We start from the raw sequence: 21134 nt of genomic DNA, 5'->3' as shown, positions 1-21134 counted from the left end.
CGGTGGGTTCATTCAACAATTGTTTAAGTTTTTGGAGATGTGTAAAATTTTTGCGTTCTTTGGGTGTTCTCATAAAACAGGGTTTCAGTCTGTTATAATTGAATACGTCGCGAAGTATTTCTCCTTTAATCGTCGCTAGGATGTAGTGTGTTCTGTCTAGTACTTCATGAATCACTAATGGTCCGACCCATTCTGCGGCGATTTTCTTTGAATTTGCCGTTAGTGATGATGATGTTGTCTTGTATAAATATACGAGTTGTCCTACTGAGTAAATTGGACTTTTTTGTAAGCGTTGGGAAATCTTTGAGTTTTGGACGTTTTGTTGTGTTCGCTGTAATTGTAGCATTGTCTGTGAAATGTTTTGAAATTTCTTCTTGAGATGTTCAAAGTATTCTTCATAGGAATGAGACAATCCTGAAATAGGGTTAAATGCTAATGAGGTCAAACTTGGAGGTTGGCGGCCAAAAACTAATTCGTAAGGGGAGTGGTTTCCTAGATGTGGGGATGAAAACGAGTTATAAGCATAACATGTTGTTGATACAAATCTAACCCAATCTGTTCCGAATTGGTTAAGGTTGACCTTTAACAGGTCCGATACGGTGCGGATATGACGTTCAACTTGAAAACTACCGTGATTGTGGACGCTGATGATTTTCCTATCAATATTAAGGGTGTTACATAATAGTGTTAATAATTTTCCTGTAAGGGAGGTTGCTGCATCTGAAATAAGACGAGATGGGGGTCCAAAAATACTGATGACCTTTTGAATTAGTGCTTCACAAATTGTTTCGGCATCAATGGATTTCAAAGGTACACAAATCAAAAATCTAGTTATCTCATCACATACTACCATAATATGTTTAAAACCTGAAGGTGATGTTGGCATACTCTTAAAATCTAGACTGAGTGTATGAAAGGGACGGTAAGTTGCTGGTACTCGATCGTGTAAAGGACGCAATTTATCGGTTTTGGGACAAAATTGTTGACATCTAAGACACGCTTGGGTATAATTGTTGACTTTCTCGAACATAAGAGGCATGTAAAATAATTTCCGAATAGTAAGGTAAGTAAGTACGCATCGTACCTTTTGGTGGCTACTTAACAAATTGTCGTGATACTGAGAAATAACAGTCTCGGCTAAGTTTTCAGGAACAGCTAATTGCAATACAAATTCTCCACCTTTATCTTGGAAAAATAAACGGAATAGTAAACCGTTGCACAATATGTACTGCTCTGACTTATTCTGAACTGCACGAGCTGCTTTCTTATCAGCTGGAAGGATATCATGAGCTAAATAATCGTAAACTGGCTTAAAAAATGGTGAAGTTTCTTGTTCAACACGTAATTGTTTAACATCTACTGGGAGGTTATAATCTCTAATTATCTTTCTTTGAATAACATCCATTAATCTATCTAAATCTTGTTGTTTTGGGATGTGTGCTGACTTAAATTCAGTTATGTTTGGTACTAGTGGTTTGGGCGATGTATACAATTCAACTGGTACGTTTCGATGTGTAGTGTCTTTGCTTTGTTTATTTTTGTCTACTAGTCGTTCCTCTGGAGGTTGTCGAATGTTTACATTACGTATTGGGGGTGGTGTTACGATAGGTGGCGTTATGATAGGCGGTGATCGATGTGCGTTTGTTTGTTGTCTCGTGATTATCTGTGGTGTAGCGGTAGGTTGAGGTGTAGGTCGCGTGTTTGTTGTCACTGGATTTTGATTAATGACGGGCGTTTGTACTGGTTTGGGTTTATGTAGGTCAGGTATATTTATTCCCATTTTCTTGGCGTATGATCTTGTTACTGGTCTGCTAGTAGATGTGTTTGTAATCGGGTTAAGAGATTCGGTCTCTGTAATATTAAATGCAATGGGTACAACTTGATCAATTTCGGAATCGTCATCACGAGGGGCTCGGGAGAGGAAATCTGCTAAAACTAATTCAGTTCCTTTCTTATAACCAATTTGGAAAATGTATCCGGACAATCGTAATATTAGTTTCTGTAAACGGGGTGTACATGGCTGATCTTTTGAATTCCAAATTTGTACGATTGCTGAGTGGTCTACGAATGCATCAAATTCGCAACCCTTTAGTAAATGTCGAAATGCTGAAACGTTAATGTAAAGTCCAAATAACTCTAATTCTGTGACGCTATATCGTTGACAGGCTTGTGGTAAGATTTTGGAATAATAACCTATTATGTGTTCTTTACCGTTTACTGTTTGTGTTAAATATGAACCTGTTGCGGTTCTTGAAGTGTCGCTATATAGCGTAAATCTACCTTCTTTTCTAGGCATTTGAAGAGTTGGTGGTTTAACCATTAATTGTTTAATTTCGTCAAATGCTTTCTGGTGTTCAGTAGACCAACAAAATTTTCGGCGTTTGCTTGCGAGTGTGTGTAACGGACGTAAAATTGATTGTATTTGAGGGAAAAAATGGGATACATAATTTACTGCACCAATAAATCGTTTAGTTTCTTTATGGGTTCGTGGGACTGGCAAATTTCGGATAGCTGCACACCTGTCGCCTAATGGTGTGATACATGCGTGTCCTGAAGAATTAATCAGGATGGTGTGTCCCAAATATTGCACTTTATTCTTGAATAACTTACATTTCTTTGGACAAATTCTAAAACCATTTAATTGTAGGGCTTGTAAAACGGAAACAAGGTGCTGCTTATGAGCAAATTTGTCTTGGCTAAATAAAATAATATCATCATGATGGGCGATACAGAATTCTCTAGAATTTGGGATTTCATTTAAAATTTCGTCAATCTTTGCTTGAAATATACCTGGCGAAACGTTTAATCCTTGTGCTAATCTCTTATAATAATAATGTTTTCCACCATGATATGAAGCTATACCTGTATATTGTTGGGCATGTTCGGCTAATGGTACACAGTGGAACGCTGATTTCAAATCAATTACGCTAAGAATCTGTGCATTAGCGTTACCTATTGTTTTCAGAGTTTCGGCTAATAATGGGAATGGGTGATTAATACGTTTTATCCTGGAATTTAGATAGCGAAAGTCTGTGACAACTCTTTTATCTTTTGAATTTTTCTTTGAAACAAGAAGGACAGGGGAAGTATACGATTGGTGTCCTACTGCTAAGATTCCTAATTTGACTAATTTGTTCAATTCGGCCTCAATAACATGTTTGTCTTTGTCTGTCGCGAAGTATGGTCGAATAAAAAATGGTTCATCGTTAGAGAGGTGTATGTCAGCTTTGAAGTTTGGGCAGCTAGATAGTTCACCATAAAGTGAAAATGCGTTTCTGTTTTGTTGTAATGTTTTATACAAATCTTCTTTTTCTCTATGTGTTAAAACGCTGTCTTTTAAATCAACTTGTTTTCTAATTATTTCTTCCTCGGTTAAAGTTAGCAATGGGTCTGTACGTTCTAAATGTGGGTACTTGTTTGCGTTGTCATTGGTCAACTTTATTCTATCAATTGGTAGGTCGTTAGTAACTGTTACAAGGTTGGTTAAGTGAAGGCTCGCGATAGGTTGATGTGTATTTAGAGATACGTTTCTGTTTGTGTTGTTAGTGATATCAATGTTGGTTTCTCCTCTATGTAATTTTACTAACATATCTGATGGACAAAGTTTTGAAATATGGGTGGTTGCATGTAGAACAACATCGGAATTGCGTACGAAGGCGGGAACCCTTCCTTTTAATTTAACTGTTTTAGTATCACCGGGTTTAAGAAAAATCTTGTGTACTGGACGAAAGCTAAAAATCTTTGGTCTAATGCGAAAGGTGTTTTCCTTAAAATTTAAAGTACCGTCGAGTTCAGACAATGTTTCGGTTCCAAGTATCAGGTCAATACCTGTCAAATTTTTAACGATTAATGCTGAAATTTTAAATTTGTGTCCTTGGATAAATAATTCGAATTGCACTAAGTGGTTGGCATATAAGAAGTCACCGTTACCTAATCGAAATTTAGTTGTGTTCACTTTAACTGGCTTTAAACGCGATAAATAAAGTGAGGAATTAACGTACGATTGTGAGATTATAGTTCTAGTTGAACCACTGTCAAATAAAGTTAAAACATTTCTACCATCTGGTAAATTTCCTTTAACGTAATTTCTGTCGTTAAGTAACAAATCAATATTATCTGAATTCCCTAAGTATTTTGCCTTAAAATTGTCGTATTTAGTATGGGGGGCCAGATTATAGGCGGCATCTAGTCCCCTTTTTAAAAATCCTGCTGGTGGCTAGGGTAGTAATTGTTTGACTGTTGGTATGGGTATGGCGGGGGATAGTTTCCGTAAGAGCGGTTTTGTTGTCGGCAGTGCCTTGCTATGTGGCCTGGTTTCCCGCAGTAATAACAGGTTGGGGGAGGTTGTCTATATCTTGGGGTCGGTGGGGTCTGGAATCGGGGTTTGTATGGGCTTGGGCTTCGGTTTCGTCTTGGGATATAATTTCGGGTGGGGGAACGTGAGCGTCGAGTATCATCATTAAGGGATCGTTTTGTTGTGGCCATGTCTAACTTGAGAGAATTTATCTCACGTTGGAGCGATTCGAGACTATTAGGCCTATCTGTTTCTTTATTGATATTGAATGAAACTTCCCGTGTGGCATCATCTACGGAAAGGTCAAGGTAATTTTGTGTGCTATTTACGATATTTTCAATAGTGGCATCGATTGGGGTGGACATGGCTACAGCTGCTCTACATTTTGGTGGAAGGGTCGAAATAAATTTATTCTTTATCTGCTGGTCAGCGTATCCAATTCTGTCTGCGGCTTGTTTGATTTTGGTTAAGTGCTTTTCGGCGTTGTCGCCAGTGGTGTATGTAATTGAATCGTATTCTCTTATGTGCGCATAGATTGATTTGTTTTTACTAAACCTGTTGATGAATTGGGTTTTTAAGGATTCCAGTGAATCGAACTGCTTTCCCTCAATCCAGAGTCTAGCTTGGCCCTGAAGGCTACGTTTAAAAATACTTATTACATTATTATTTATGTGAGAGGTACCGGGATCAATGCCCGGGTCTTCCACCATGTAATATAATGTTGCGTTGTTGAGGTACTAATGAAGGACTCTGACTCGCTTGACTGTCGTAACACATATATTGTTTATTCAGTATAATACTTCAGTACAATATACAACTATAAGTATAGATAAGGAACGGACGATCAATGATGCTGTCGGTGAGGTGTGAAGTGTGTAGGTCTGCTTCTGAAGAAGTGGCTGTGAGGTGTAGATGTTCTTCTGAAGAAGTGGCTGTGAGGTGTGTCTGGGCTCCTCTGAAACTTGGGAGTATATTGGCTCAGTTCATTAGCATATGTCAATTACGTAATCTGTGAGGGTAACGATTGGTCCTAAGTTGATCCAGGGGTGTTTAAGTGAGAATGATTAACGGTATAATAAGGTATTTCTGTGATGGATGACACTGTCAAATCTGTACTTAAATAGTGTCAATCACTCCTGGTTTAACGATGGGAAAAGTCACAAAATTAAGCTAAGTGTTTTCTTTAGAGATTCTATTATAAACTAAATGGTCATTAAAACATCTGGACAAACTCTCCTCTGGACTTTCTGGGTCAAGTTTGTGAACCTATTTAAATTCCGATACAAAGGTCAATTTCTTAAATATAAAAGTATATCGTTATATTACAATAATGTAGAAAATATATCATCGTTTAAGTAAATGTAGCTTTACGTGTATAATTGTCAACATGATATTTCGGCTCTTTTTGGTTCTCTTCCTTCTCAAATGGTATCTTGTAATACACTTTATCACAAACTAACTATAATATAGTATAATACAGTCTAAAATCACTTGTAAATAATTAAATTTAATGCACCTTCGTAGAAGTGAAGATGTCGAAAAGTCGCCATCAGATGAAAATATTTTGTTGCCAATGGACGACCCAGAAGATGACATTGATTATGCAGACGCTTACGAGGGTGAAGATAATGTCGATCAAGATGATAACGCGGCTGAGGCTGATAACGCGCAAGAAGGTGATAACGAGGCAGAGGGCGATGACGAGGCACACGACTATGAGGAACCTGCAGAGAGCACTAACGAACCAGAGGAAACAGGAACTCAAGATGACGGTAATCAATCGAACCATGCATCATCAGCTGGAGAGGTTGGTGACGTCGATAATCCTCTTTATCAGAGTAATGAAGCTATGAATACCAGACAATGGGAACCAGAAGAGGTAGGATCGTGATTCGATGCATGATGTGTGGACAATGTATGGTGATTGTTGTGGCGGTTAGGGTGATAAGTATGGCTGCGATGGATGTTGAGGGTGATGATTTTTACTGTGACTGCGGAGGTCACGGTTAAGTCGGTGTTTGGTAGCATTCAGGAGTGATGAGTACTAGTAACGACCGAGAATGGTGATGGTGAATTGTTGGTATGTGGTGATTGTGACAGATCTTCGATGGTTGTAATAAGTAAGCTTTGCTGATGGATTCCAATTAATCAAACGAAATGGTGATTACCTTATTGCTTTACAGAAAAATGCACCAGTCACATTTTAGTAAATACAACCACATTAACACACAATGCACTTCTATACACATTTATCTATGAATTAAACATAATAGTTTGATATTAACAATTTGTAGGCCTATAGCGAATATATACACAAAAGTTCTCTGACAACATATAAATCATAGAAGCTCGATATTATTTCTTATTATCAATGTTCCTGTTTTCCCCCTTAAATAAACTATTTTTATTTCCTCTTTTATAGGCAGGACCAGACGACTAATTCAATTCTGCAATAGACCATTTTCATTCATCCGCCATTTTAAGTACCGTATCATATGAAACATAAATATAGCCTAGGTACTCGTATCGAAGTTATGTAGTTAAGCGAATAAGCGCCGCAGTCGAATATATTAGTAGAAATGCCTACTGAAAACCAATACAGGCTAATACAGGAAGTAAATAGATTCAAAATGTAATTTTATTTTATTTTTATTTTTTTTTTATTTTATTTTATGTCTTTAGGCAATGTGGCCAAGGATTACCAATAGTGAATTAATCACTGTCCTATCAGATAGGTGGTAATCCCCCTGATACAGGGGCTATTGTGTGAACCAGTTCACCGGGGTAACCCCCTACTTTTTTTCGAATAATGAACTGGGTTCTTTAAAGTACACACAGGTTATAACTGTGTACACTGGACCTACGGTTTATAGTCCTTATCCGAGAAGACTTGTTCCACCACCAGAACTAGGAGCGAGTCGGCCTCGAACCCTTGCCGATGTTGTTGTTGGCTCTTTAGGTACGGTAAACGGCGCCCCTGCCTTAACCGCTCGGCCATATGACTCGCTCGTTTTTTTTATAAAACATATTAATATCACTGAAGATTGTTTAAACGAATTGAGTCCGAGTCCAAGAATTATTATTTATTTTCCAATGTAAATTTTACATTAGGGATTTGGTTTGTGTACATTACCGGTACATCAAGGTCACACACAAATGTATAAAAATATGTAAATATATACATCAATAGCTAATACATACATAAATGCACATACATGCATTGTATGTGAAATAATAATGGGGCTTTTTATAGCTCGATGGTAGTTTTTACATCTTTAATTATACTGAATTATAATAAACATTATTGTATTTATTCATTAGTTTTCATGTCTGTGTATAATTGCGTATGACTGTACCTTCCAGGATAATATGGCTACGCAATATAATGTTGTTTCTAGGCCTACAGGTATTCGTATATTATTTTTGTAATAAAAGCTACTAGTTTAAACACAAATCTAATGTTACAGTAGTATGTGTGTTTTACTTGGTTTCATTTTCAAATGTTCGGAAAAAAAAGCACGTACGTCACGTTAAGCCAATTTAATTTTATATACAGCTAAAATGTAATTGTTCTAGTATTTTACTTCCATATTATTGAACAGTTATTTGTGTTATGGATACTTCACTTAAATTCACTTATTGATTGACGATTCCTTACTTCTATAAGTTTTGATGGTTTTACTTTTGTGTCGATACAATTTGTTGTTCGTACACATGACGTAGTTCTTGAGTTATGCAAGGTACCATGTCAGTTCCATCAGTGACTTTATTATCTGTTTACAGATTCCTAAAAAACAAAACAATTATATAAAATATTCAACAAAATAGTAGAGGTAAACCTTCGAATAATGAAAGAAACAAAGATAAAGTTAAGTAAAAAGTTAATAACTTTACGTTTTATTTGATATAAGTTGTTGTTCCCAATTGCCTGGTTCTTGTGTTCTGTGTTGTTGTTGTTCCCCATTGGCTGGTTCTTGTGTTCTGTTAGGTTCTTCTATGTCGCGTCCATCAATAGACGTTTCTTCTTGAAGATTTCTAAACAATAAAGTGATGAAAATAGATAAATCATAAAAATTACAATACAGAAAAGAAAGAAATATGTAATATTTGCAAAACGTCGTTATAAGTACGGTACCACCTTTAGTAGGCCACTTTCGATTCGATCCATTGGATCAACAACAAAATAAGAAAAAATGACTTCTAAATATTAGAATCCAAATGAAATTATTTCAAGATTTTAAAACCAGCGAGTTGTTAATTAACTTACGTTTGAGTCAATATAATTTGTTTGTACTTATGGCGTAGTTGGATTCCGTCAGTTACTTTAATATCACGTCCATCGGTGGCTTCATTATCTGCTTCTTGTTGACAATTTCTAAATAATAAGGCAATTATAAAAAGTGAATAAACATTCACAGTTAAGAAATAGAAAGATACAAAATACACTTTTAGCAAAACTCTTTTAACCAGGGAAGAGTGAAAAACCTTCCCTGTTAAACTTACTCTTGTGTCGATATAATGTGCTGTTCGTACACATGATGTGGTTCTTGAGTTATGCAAGGTACTATGTCAGTTCCATTATTATCTGTTTCCAGATTCCTAAAAAACAAAACAATTATATAAAATATTCAACAAAATAGTAGAAGTAAACCTCGAATAATAAAAGAAACAAAATTAATACAAAGAAAAGGTTAAGTAAAAAGTTAATAACTTCACGTTTGATTTGATAGTTGTTGTTCCCCATTGCCTGGTTCTTGTGTTCTGTGAGGTTCTTCCATGTCACGTCCATTAATAGACGTTTCTTCTTGACGATTCCTAAACAATAACATGATGGAAATAGATAAATAATAAAGCATTAAGAATAACAATACAGACAAGAGAGAAATATATACGTATGGTAAAACCAGAAAGTTGTTCATTAACTTATGTTTGAGTCGATATAATTTTTTCGTACGCAAGGTGTAGTTGGATTCCGTCAGTTACATCAACATCACATCCGTCGGTGGCTTCATTATCTGCTTCTTGACAATTTCTAACAATAGGGCCTAAAACCATTATAAAAAGAGAATAAGCATTCACATAAGGTAAGAAACAGAGAAAGGTACAATACACTTTTAGCAAAACTCATTATAACTTACTCTTGTGTGGATATAAGTTGTTGTTCATACACATGGCGTGGTTCTTGAATTCTATAAAGTTCATCATTGGCTACAGTTACTTCAATCCTAACGAATGACAATAGTAGGCCAAAGTAAGTATTTCAGAAATACTACATTGGCAAAATCACTTATAAAATATGAATTGTGTTAATGTTCTCAATATTGTTCGCACATAAATAACAATTAGTAGTAGCCAACCTGAACCTGAAAATCGCCAACGAAATGTCAACGATGTTACACCAATAGAGAGCTTTCGCTATCTCGATCGGGAACCAGCCGCCGAGAAAAGTAAGGGTTTTTTGTGTATGACGTCATTAGTTTATGTGAAATTTTAATTAACTAATGCTCGTAGCCCGAGATACAGGAGCTGGTTCTCGTCTGCAAAATCGAGAAATACACGACGTCGTGACATGGTGAGTTAAACTTTTGACCAATAGCTAAAAACGTTTCATGTAGGCTACTTTTCCCGATATAAGTTATTAAAATAAGAATTAGACTCATCAACACTAATCTAAATTATATATTTGTGAACTTTCTGTAGGCCTAGGCCTAGTCAGAAAACATTTAGTTTAGGGCCTAGCCTAGGCCTAGGCTAGCCTACGCCGCGCTTAGAGGAGGAGGCGGCCTAGGCTAGTTTAGGCGGTGTAGTAGGTGCCAGGGCCTCCGATCCTACTTACTAATACTACTAGGCCTAGGCTAGTCACTAATGGCTTGTATAATTTATTAAACAGCTAGGGCTTTATTATATAAATAAACATAACAATTACGCTACCAAATATTCATTTTTCTATAAAATTAATCAAAATATGCACATTTTCCATACAATAGCTTCATAATTAAATATTTTCAATACAAGTTGGGTAGCAGTGGGTAGCACATTATGTATGCTTTCATTTGATACCATACAGTTTGTCCATTTGCATTTTGAAGAATAATTTAACCCGAAAATGTGTTTTTGGTCATTTTTGGGTCAAAGGTCAGTAAAAGCATTTCCGGTAATTTTTTCGCTAAAAGTTGTGTTAGACCGAATATAAATATGTATATTCTGAACAATTTGTCACCAAAACGAAATCTGTACAACAAGTGGTTCTCGAGATATAAGAACCACACATTTTTAACATTTGACCCCGATTTTGGGCATGTTCGCCCCGGATAGCAAATTTGGCACATATCCCATGTTGTTCCTTGGGGTCAAATTATCCTATAACAGTTGAGATATTCTCTCCTAAATTAAATGCATACAACTGACCCAGGTCCTAGACTATAAAAGGCTTTAACCTATTACGCTGAAGCCCTCGGTTCGAGGTCTTTCATGAACATGTTTTTTTTAATAGGTGAGAGAGATTATTTAGAGGGTTAGGTTTAGTATATTTAGGAAGTAGATCAGCTATCTTTCATTTCTTTATAATAGAAAATAATTAAGGTAATGAATTATTCATGACTTCTGCCCACGTTCGTCCTGGAAAAAAAAAACACGCCTACAGTACGCCTACAGCAAAGATTGTATAGCGCCGCTACGCGGCGCAAGATAGGTAACTGTTGCCAAGCTGCTATCTTATAACACTACGCGCCCAGTAAATCCATGGACGCCATTCGGGTTATTGTTATTGTTTTGATTTAAATGATGATTTAAATGTTGCGGTCCGCCTCGAAGTATCTGTGGTTAACCATCTTGATGATTGATTCATGGAAAAGGGAAGAAATTATGTAAACAAAGTGAAATCAAAGTTTCTTTGGGATCTCGACACTTTCCTATTAATTCTATGTGTTTACATTGATATGTTTGGTTAGACAACTTCGTTCTTTAACCGAAACATCGTGGATATTGCCTTGACAACGACTTTATTCCGGTTCAAATTTGTCCGCCGGAATGGCGTCCATGGATTACAAAAGTCTCACCCAGTTACCTATCTTGCGCCGCTACGCGGCGCTATACAATCTTTGCCTACAGTAGTTTGTTTTTGTTTATATCGTCTGCTTTGAAGCGTATCAGAAATCTGCTGCCACCTATAGTTTTCATATTATCGGTGATCGAGGATACGAAACTACAATGAGTACGAGATCGAGCACCGGTAATTAATGCTGGTTCTCGTTCCCGATCCGAGATAGCGAAAGTTCTTAAAACGAGTACGAGATCGAGAACCGGTAATTAATGCTGGTTCTCGTTCCCGATCCGAGATAGCGAAAGCTCTCTAAAGCCGATTTTCCACTAGGCGAATTTGTTCGCGCGAATCGAACGCACCAGCTTGTACGCATGTGTATTCATGTTTACGTCTTCCAAATCCTTCTCTACGCATGCGTATTAGCTGACGCCTTCGATTCGGGCGAACAAATTCGCCTAATGGAAAATCGGCTTAATACCACACATGGCCCAAAATTGGGGCCAACGCGACAGGCCCCAGTTTTTAGGGCTTTGACTAGTTCACGCACGATTTTACTGATATAGAAAAGATTATATAAGTTCAGTTTATTAGTGTTAGATTGATTTTTAGGAGTTTAATTGATTGTTTTGCAGTAAGGTCTCTAGGGATGGCCTATGGCCTTAATTCCTATTTTATTTAATGGCCTGGTTGTCCATCGTCAGTCCTGATTGTTTTAAACAAACATGGTAACAGACCTACCTACTGGCCTAGATTTAACAAATCAAAAGACATTTCTTTTTGTTTTACCCTTTCTTTACACCACCAGTACATTTACACATTACTGATATCGTCTATTATATCCTGTATAATGGTTTTCACCCATAGGCCTATGCCTATTGTTCTTTTCATAGGAGTCTACAATTAACAATAGGTCTGTAGTTCATTTCCTTTAATGTTTATTGGATTCTGTTCTTTGTTCATTATGTTGTCTAAAAATTAGCAGGCATAGAATAATAAAAACACATTATTATTATTATTATTATTATTATTATTAGTGGTGTTATTATTATTATTATTATTATTATTATATGTAAAAAAAAGTGGAGTAAAGTTACTTTAGGTAACTAATTATAAAAGGCATTCATTTTAAATGTGTTATTGCTTGTACCATTTGTTCGTGGGTATTTGTTTTCCACTGTAATTTCGCGTCAAGTGGCGTTACTTTTGTGTTTGTAACTCCCGCAAACCGTCATATAAATCTGATTACAGTATTTCTTCGTATGTGTGTGATGAAGAGGAACGCGACAGCAGCAACTGTTGCCGTGTGTTTCGAGGAACGGGTGAGTGCCTAGCTAGCCCTGGGCCTAGGCGGTAGGCCTACTAGTACTAGACTAGAGGAAAGCTTGGATGGGCAGGACTTAACGTCGAAGAATCCTAGTCTAGGCGGATCGTTTAGGCTAAGCTGTCTTTTCAATTCATTCATGGTAGTTTTTAACTTTTGTAGCCTAGCTAGGCTAGGCCTGGTTAATTAATGTTAAGCCTATAGCCTCTCAGTAGAGGCTAGATCTATCTATATAGCCTATAGGGCCTAGCCTAGGCCTAGCTACGCCTATACTATAGTGTAGCCCTACTAGCTAGAAATAGAAGAGTGTAGCAGTAGGCTAGTAGTAAGCCTAGATAGTAAAATAGGCCTGGCCCTACTAGGGCCTAGTAGTAGCAGATAGCCTACTATACTACTACTACTAGTACTAGGCTGGATGAAGCAAGCAAGTAAATGCTAGCTAACATTCAATTATTAATCAATGTTATACATGTACATTTCAATTTATAAATACATTTTTACAATGTAAAAAACAGTAAAAATACTGATTACTAAAAAGTTTAACAATATTAATATTTATTTTAACTTGTTTCTTGAAAGAAAAATGTATATAAGTTAAATTTTAATATTAATGTACTAGATACTATATCTATTTATATCATAGAAGATTAATGTGACCATTGTAGCATCTCTTTTACTGTAAATAGTGTTATAACTACCTACTACTAGACCTATAAAATAGATTGTGAAGTAATTATTGGTCGTGTTGTATTTAAAAAAAAAAAAAAATTAATTATGGTATAATTAATATTCATATCATCATCATACTGGTCAGAACAAGTGCATAGGTGTGTTATTTGTATACATGTTGCAGACTTCTATATAGAATATTTTATGATTTTTTTTCTTTTTACCATAGGGTAATAAAAATCTGCTGTACCAAAACACTTTCCTGACCTTGATTGGACTTGCAGTTGATAATGCCGTAAGGACTTGTGATTTTACCCAAGAAATTTAAATACATTTTCAGGTAAATGGATTTATAATATCAAAATGTCCTACAATAAAACCTGGTGAATAAGAATGTTTAGTTTTATTTATATGATATTAAGAGAAACTGTGGCTGATATAATACTTTTGTTTTTTGGTGCTCAATCTAGTTCCTGGTTGACATTTAATATTTGTTTGTTCTTTTTAGAGTGTATGGTAGCTGAATTATTTTGTCTTCCATAGCTTGTTGGCTCCTTAACAAACTGCAGCATCTGTTGAAAACAAATTTGCAAAGATACAAAAATATCAAGGTGCAAGATGTTGTATATTTGTCTGTTACTCTACAGTATTATTTAATCGGGTCAATTTATGTACAGTATCTTTTATTAACATATTATAAATATTAATATAACACACTATCAAGGAAAAATTATTATTATATATATTTTGGTTCCATGTGATGAACACTAATAAAATCAAGCTTATTTGAGCAATTGAATGCTGTTTAATTAGACAGCATTCAATTGCATAATTGCATTCAATTACGTAATTTCTGTGATTTTCCCTGAGAGCGTGTTTTTTAATTAAACAGCATTCAATTGCTTAAATAGACCTGGTTTTTTCTTGTTTGAGTTTACTTTAGTTCTATGTGATGAACACTAATAATTTCATTCAATAAAATTAAATTTAAAGGTACAGTTACGTAATTTCTGTGATTTTCCTTGAGAGCGTGTTTATTTAATTAAACAGCATTCAATTGCTTAAATAGACCTGATTTTTTCTTGTTTGAGTTTACTTTAGTCCCGTGTGATGAACACTAATAATTTCATTTAATAAAAATAAATTTAAAGGTACAGTTACGTAATTTATGGGATTTTTCTTGAGAGCGTGTTTTTTAATTAAACCACATTCAATTGCTTAAATTGACCTGGTTTTTTCTTTTTTGAGTTTACTTTAGTTCTATGTGATGAATACTAATAATTTAATTCAATAAAAATAAATTTAAAGGTACAGTTACGTAATTTATGTGATTTTTCTTGAGAGCGTGTTTTTTAATTAAACAGCATTCAATTGCTTAAATAGACCTGATTTTTTCTTTTTTGAGTTTACTTTAGTTCTATGTGATGAACACTAATAATTTAATTCAATAAAAATAAATTTAAAGGTACAGTTACGTAGTTTCTGTGATTTTTCTTGAGAGCGTGTTTTTTAATTAAACAGCATTCAATTGCTTAAATAGACCTGGTTTTTTCTTGTTTAAGTTTACTTTAGTTCCATGTGATGAACACTAATAATTTCATTCAATAAAATTAAATTTAAAGGTACAGTTACGTAATTTCTGTGAGTTTTCTTGAGAGCGTGTTTTTTAATTAAACAGCATTCAATTGCTTAAATAGACCTGATTTTTTCTTGTTTGAGTTTACTTTAGTTCCATGTGATGAACACTAATAATTTTATTTAATAAAAATAAATTTAAAGGTACAGTTACGTAATTTATGTGATTTTTCTTGAGAGAGCGTGTTTTTTAATTAAACAGCATTCAATTGCTTAAATAGACCTGGTTTTTTCTTGTTTGAGTTTACTTTAGTTCTATGTGATGAACACTAATAATTTAATTCAATAAAAATAAATTTAAAGGTACAGTTACGTAATTTATGTGATTTTTCTTGAGAGAGCGTGTTTTTTAATTAAACAGCATTCAATTGCTTAAATAGACCTGGTTTTTTCTTGTTTGAGTTTACTTTAGTTCTATGTGATGAACACTAATAATTTAATTCAATAAAAATAAATTTAAAGGTACAGTTACGTAGTTTCTGTGATTTTTCTTGAGAGCGTGTTTTTTAATTAAACAGCATTCAATTGCTTAAATAGACCTGATTTTTTCTTGTTTGAGTTTACTTTAGTTCCATGTGATGAACACTAATAATTTCATTCAATAAAATAAAATTTAAAGGTACAGTTACGTAATTTATGTGATTTTTCTTGAGAGCGTGTTTTTTAATTAAACCACATTCAATTGCTTAAATAGACCTGGTTTTTTTCTTTTTTGAGTTTACTTTAGTTCTATGTGATGAACACTAATAATTTAATTCAATAAAAATAAATTTAAAGGTACAGTTACGTAATTTATGTGATTTTTCTTGAGAGCGTGTTTTTTAATTAAACAGCATTCAATTGCTTAAATAGACCTGATTTTTTATTTTTTGAGTTTACTTTAGTTCTATGTGATGAACACTAATAATTTAATTCAATAAAAATAAATTTAAAGGTACAGTTACGTAATTTATGTGATTTTTCTTGAGAGCGTGTTTTTTAATTAAACAGCATTCAATTGCTTGAATAGACCTGGTTTTTTCTTGTTTGAGTTTACTTTAGTTCTATGTGATGAACACTAATAATTTAATTCAATAAAAATAAATTTAAAGGTACAGTTACGTAATTTATGTGATTTTTCTTGAGAGCGTGTTTTTTAATTAAACAGCATTCAATTACTTAAATAGACCTGGTTTTTTCTTGTTTGAGTTTACTTTAGTTCTATGTGATGAACACTAATAATTTAATTCAATAAAAATAAATTTAAAGGTACAGTTACGTAGTTTCTGTGATTTTTCTTGAGAGCGTGTTTTTTAATTAAACAGCATTCAATTGCTAAAATAGACCTGATTTTTTCTTTTTAAGTTTACTTTAGTTCCATGTGATGAACACTAATAATTTCATTCAATAAAATTAAATTTAAAGGTACAGTTACGTAATTTCTGTGATTTTCCTTGAGAGCGTGTTTATTTAATTAAACAGCATTCAATTGCTTAAATAGACCTGATTTTTTCTTGTTTGAGTTTACTTTAGTTCCATGTGATGAACACTAATAATTTCATTCAATAAAATAAAATTTAAAGGTACAGTTACGTAATTTATGTGATTTTTCTTGAGAGCGTGTTTTTTAATTAAACCACATTCAATTGCTTAAATAGACCTGGTTTTTTCTTTTTTTGAGTTTACTTTAGTTCTATGTGATGAACACTAATAATTTAATTCAATAAAAATAAATTTAAAGGTACAGTTACGTAATTTATGTGATTTTTCTTGAGAGCGTGTTTTTTAATTAAACAGCATTCAATTGCTTAAATAGACCTGATTTTTTTCTTTTTTGAGTTTACTTTAGTTCTATGTGATGAACACTAATAATTTAATTCAATAAAAATAAATTTAAAGGTACAGTTACGTAATTTATGTGATTTTTCTTGAGAGCGTGTTTTTTAATTAAACAGCATTCAATTGCTAAAATAGACCTGATTTTTTCTTTTTAAGTTTACTTTAGTTCCATGTGATGAACACTAATAATTTCATTCAATAAAATTAAATATAAAGGTACAGTTACGTAATTTATGTGATTTTTCTTGAGAGCGTGTTTTTTAATTAAACAGCATTCAATTGCTTAAATAGACCTGATTTTTTCTTTTTTGAGTTTACTTTAGTTCTATGTGATGAACACTAATAATTTAATTCAATAAAAATAAATTTAAAGGTACAGTTACGTAATTTATGTGATTTTTCTTGAGAGCGTGTTTTTTAATTAAACAGCATTCAATTGCTAAAATAGACCTGATTTTTTCTTTTTAAGTTTACTTTAGTTCCATGTGATGAACACTAATAATTTCATTCAATAAAATTAAATTTAAAGGTACAGTTACGTAATTTCTGTGATTTTCCTTGAGAGCGTGTTTATTTAATTAAACAGCATTCAATTGCTTAAATAGACCTGATTTTTTCTTGTTTGAGTTTACTTTAGTTCCATGTGATGAACACTAATAATTTCATTCAATAAAATAAAATTTAAAGGTACAGTTACGTAATTTATGTGATTTTTCTTGAGAGCGTGTTTTTTAATTAAACCACATTCAATTGCTTAAATAGACCTGGTTTTTTTCTTTTTTTGAGTTTACTTTAGTTCTATGTGATGAACACTAATAATTTAATTCAATAAAAATAAATGTAAAGGTACAGTTACGTAATTTATGTGATTTTTCTTGAGAGCGTGTTTTTTAATTAAACAGCATTCAATTGCTTAAATAGACCTGATTTTTTCTTTTTTGAGTTTACTTTAGTTCTATGTGATGAACACTAATAATTTAATTCAATAAAAATAAATTTAAAGGTACAGTTACGTAATTTATGTGATTTTTCTTGAGAGCGTGTTTTTTAATTAAACAGCATTCAATTGCTTAAATAGACCTGGTTTTTTCTTGTTTGAGTTTACTTTAGTTCTATGTGATGAACACTAATAATTTAATTCAATAAAAATAAATTTAAAGGTACAGTTACGTAATTTATGTGATTTTTCTTGAGAGCGTGTTTTTTAATTAAACAGCATTCAATTGCTTAAATAGACCTGATTTTTTCTTTTTTGAGTTTACTTTAGTTCTATGTGATGAACACTAATAATTTAATTCAATAAAAATAAATTTAAAGGTACAGTTACGTAATTTATGTGATTTTTCTTGAGAGCGTGTTTTTTAATTAAACAGCATTCAATTGCTTAAATAGACCTGGTTTTTTCTTGTTTGAGTTTACTTTAGTTCTATGTGATGAACACTAATAATTTAATTCAATAAAAATAAATTTAAAGGTACAGTTACGTAGTTTCTGTGATTTTTCTTGAGAGCGTGTTTTTTAATTAAACAGCATTCAATTGCTTAAATAGACCTGGTTTTTTTTGTTTGAGTTTACTTTAGTTCCATGTGATGAACACTAATAATTTCATTCAATAAAAATAAATTTAAAGGTACAGTTACGTAATTTATGTGATTTTTCTTGAGAGCGTGTTTATTTAATTAAACAGCATTCAATTGCTTAAATAGACCTGATTTTTTCTTGTTTGAGTTTACTTTAGTTCCATGTGATGAACACTAATAATTTCATTCAATAAAATAAAATTTAAAGGTACAGTTACGTAATTTATGTGATTTTTCTTGAGAGCGTGTTTTTTAATTAAACCACATTCAATTGCTTAAATAGACCTGGTTTTTTCTTTTTTGAGCTTACTTTAGTTCTATGTGATGAACACTAATAATTTAATTCAATAAAATTAAATTTAAAGGTACAGTTACGTAATTTCTGTGATTTTCCTTGAGAGCGTGTTTATTTAATTAAACAGCATTCAATTGCTTAAATAGACCTGATTTTTCTTGTTTGAGTTTACTTTAGTTCCATGTGATGAACACTAATAATTTCATTCAATAAAAATAAATTTAAAGTTACAGCATTCAATTGCTTAAATAGACTTGATTTTATCTTGTTTGACTTTACTTTAGTTCTATGTGATGAACACTAATAAATTCATTCAATAAAAATAAATTTAAAGGTACAGTTATGCAATTTCTGTGATTTTTCCCTGAGAGCGTGTTTTTTTTTTAGTTAAATAACATTCAATTCAAATCCCCATTTTGTAACCACCATGAGTTCGGGTCCATTTAAACAAGCTGGGCAAGCTGTAAATTGTATTAATCCGCTATATATGTATGCGTATTTTTTGTATTACATAATATGCAATAGTTTTGTAATTAATAGATACCATTAATTCCAACAAACAAATGGTAGGGCTACTTAAAATTATTTATGTGGTCCATAGTTACCAACCGTCTCGCATCGTTCGGGATGGTCCCGCATTTCAAGTGATTTTAATGAAACACGCGTTTAAACCTATTAGGCCTATATACGATGCGTTATCATTTTTTAACACAATTTGAGAGGAAAATGCATTCAAATTAATTGGTATATTTTAAAAGTATAGAACATTACACGAGTAGGCCTATTTATATGATTACATCATGACACATCAATAAAATACGTAATATCAGGGAAAGTTACAATTACTGTGTCCGTGGTCGCTCGCCGTGACGAGGATGGGCCTATAACCACTTGACGTTTGTCATCTATATATAAATTTACGTAAGGGCAAAATTCGGTAAATCGCGCCTTACTTCTAGAATTTTTACTCGATGGTATATAAAGTTGGTTCGTACTTTCGGTACTGATTTTAACCACCTGATGTAACCCTGTTTACTAATTAAATTAAGTTAGATAATTAGTTATTGACGATTAAAACGAATTTAGGTTCAACGATTTGCCCCAAATAGGGGTGTTTTCCGATCGTGGTATACACTGTCTAATGGATGTCCATCTTGAAAAATACCCGCCACAAAAATGCGAGGAGGCTTCGCATTTTCCTATCTCCTCCTACGATAATTGTTTTTAATAGCTGAAAACCGGTTGAACAGTTCGAGTAGAGCATCATAATGTTGAAGACAGGCCGATTTTCTTTAAAAAATACTATTTTGATACATTTAATATACGTTTTTACAAATGTATTGATTTGTGATGAATGGAACATTCCAAATTATTTGGTTTAACCATACAGGTATAGATTTAGATTTATGGGCCCCCTTGGAGAATAAACATAAATAGTATTGCAATGCTGTACAATACTGTTAAGGTATTAACCACTTTTGATCGCAATTTGAATCGCAAATTTCTTACTGTGAGTGTTGGTACTGTTAGATGTAATATAAAAATATATACAAATAAACTTTATTACTGTGAGTGTGGGTAGGCCCTACTGTTAGATTATAAACATATAATATACAAATAAACATTCCAAATTATTTGGTTTAACCATAGAGGTATAGATTTAGATTTATGGGCCCCCTTGGAGAATAAACATAAATAGTATTGCAATGCTGTACAATACTGTTAAGGTATTAACCACTTTTGATCGCAATTTGAATCGCAAATTTCTTACTGTGAGTGTTGGTACTGTTATATGTAATATAAAAATATATACAAATAAACTTTATTACTGTGAGTGTGGGTTGGCCCTACTGTTAGATTATAAACATATAATATACAAATAAATAAACGTTATTACTGACAGTTGCTTCTCAACGTTTGTATTAATTAATAATTTAAAAATATATAAACGTCGTAGTGGTGTATCGTTACATGTACTTTACTATTTCAATCGACTATGACAGTGAGAGTTTTAACAAAGTACCGTATTAAATCGTAAATGTTTTACTGTATTTAGTGGTATATTATTTATAGGCCTATAAAACATTAAAAACAATATTTCGTTACTGAGTGGATAAGAATATATTTTAAAATGTTTCCTCTTTGTACCTATCTTCTTCCCCCATCCCTCAACCCTTAATGTTACATACAAAACACAAATTGGGTTTGTTTAAATGAGTCCAAATAAAAAAAATTGACTCATTTTGTTTCTCTCTCGGAAGTAATTCCCAGGGTGCTAATTTTAGCTGACTACATAAATCATTGTGTATATTTATTCGTTTCTGTAAACGACAATGTATTATAGTCCGGCAGTACGTACATTTGAAATCTCCATTTTTTTCTCGCTGGAAATACTGTGTATTCGAGAACCATCTGTGGGCACGACCTAGATGGTACGCGAGCGAAGCGAGCGTGCCATCTAGTGATCACAATTACACATG

At 33.1% G+C, this 21134-nt stretch overlaps 1 protein-coding gene and 1 long non-coding RNA gene across 4 annotated transcripts in view; both read left to right on the top strand.

Moving 5' to 3' along the window:
- Positions 1-7749, top strand: part of LOC140063228 (uncharacterized) — a 37303-nt gene extending 29554 nt beyond the window's left edge. Inside the window, exons 12-13 of one of the 2 annotated variants that reach the window (XM_072109727.1) lie at positions 5819-6173; positions 6717-7749. In XM_072109727.1, the coding sequence (XP_071965828.1) occupies positions 5819-6173; positions 6717-6734 (373 nt within the window). In that variant the 3' untranslated portion in view covers positions 6735-7749. The remainder of the gene's footprint in view (positions 1-5818; positions 6174-6716) is intronic. The other variant, XM_072109728.1, reaches the window with a different exon arrangement.
- A 4842-nt stretch (positions 7750-12591) lies between these two features.
- LOC140062747 (uncharacterized) lies at positions 12592-14478 on the top strand. 2 transcript variants are annotated; one of them, XR_011847528.1, is made up of 3 exons: positions 12592-12655; positions 13556-13666; positions 13835-14478. It is a non-coding gene; the product is annotated as an uncharacterized lncRNA (long non-coding RNA). The 2 variants fall into 2 exon arrangements; XR_011847527.1 differs by lacking the exon at positions 12592-12655 and adding an exon at positions 12665-12799 and having other exon boundaries at positions 13835-14473.
- The last annotated feature ends 6656 nt before the right edge of the window (positions 14479-21134 follow it).

The sequence above is a fragment of the Antedon mediterranea genome, chromosome 11 (assembly GCF_964355755.1).
Source record: "Antedon mediterranea chromosome 11, ecAntMedi1.1, whole genome shotgun sequence".
In the NCBI taxonomy this organism is placed as follows: domain Eukaryota; kingdom Metazoa; phylum Echinodermata; class Crinoidea; order Comatulida; family Antedonidae; genus Antedon; species Antedon mediterranea.
This window is presented reverse-complemented; position numbering and strand designations above follow the sequence as displayed.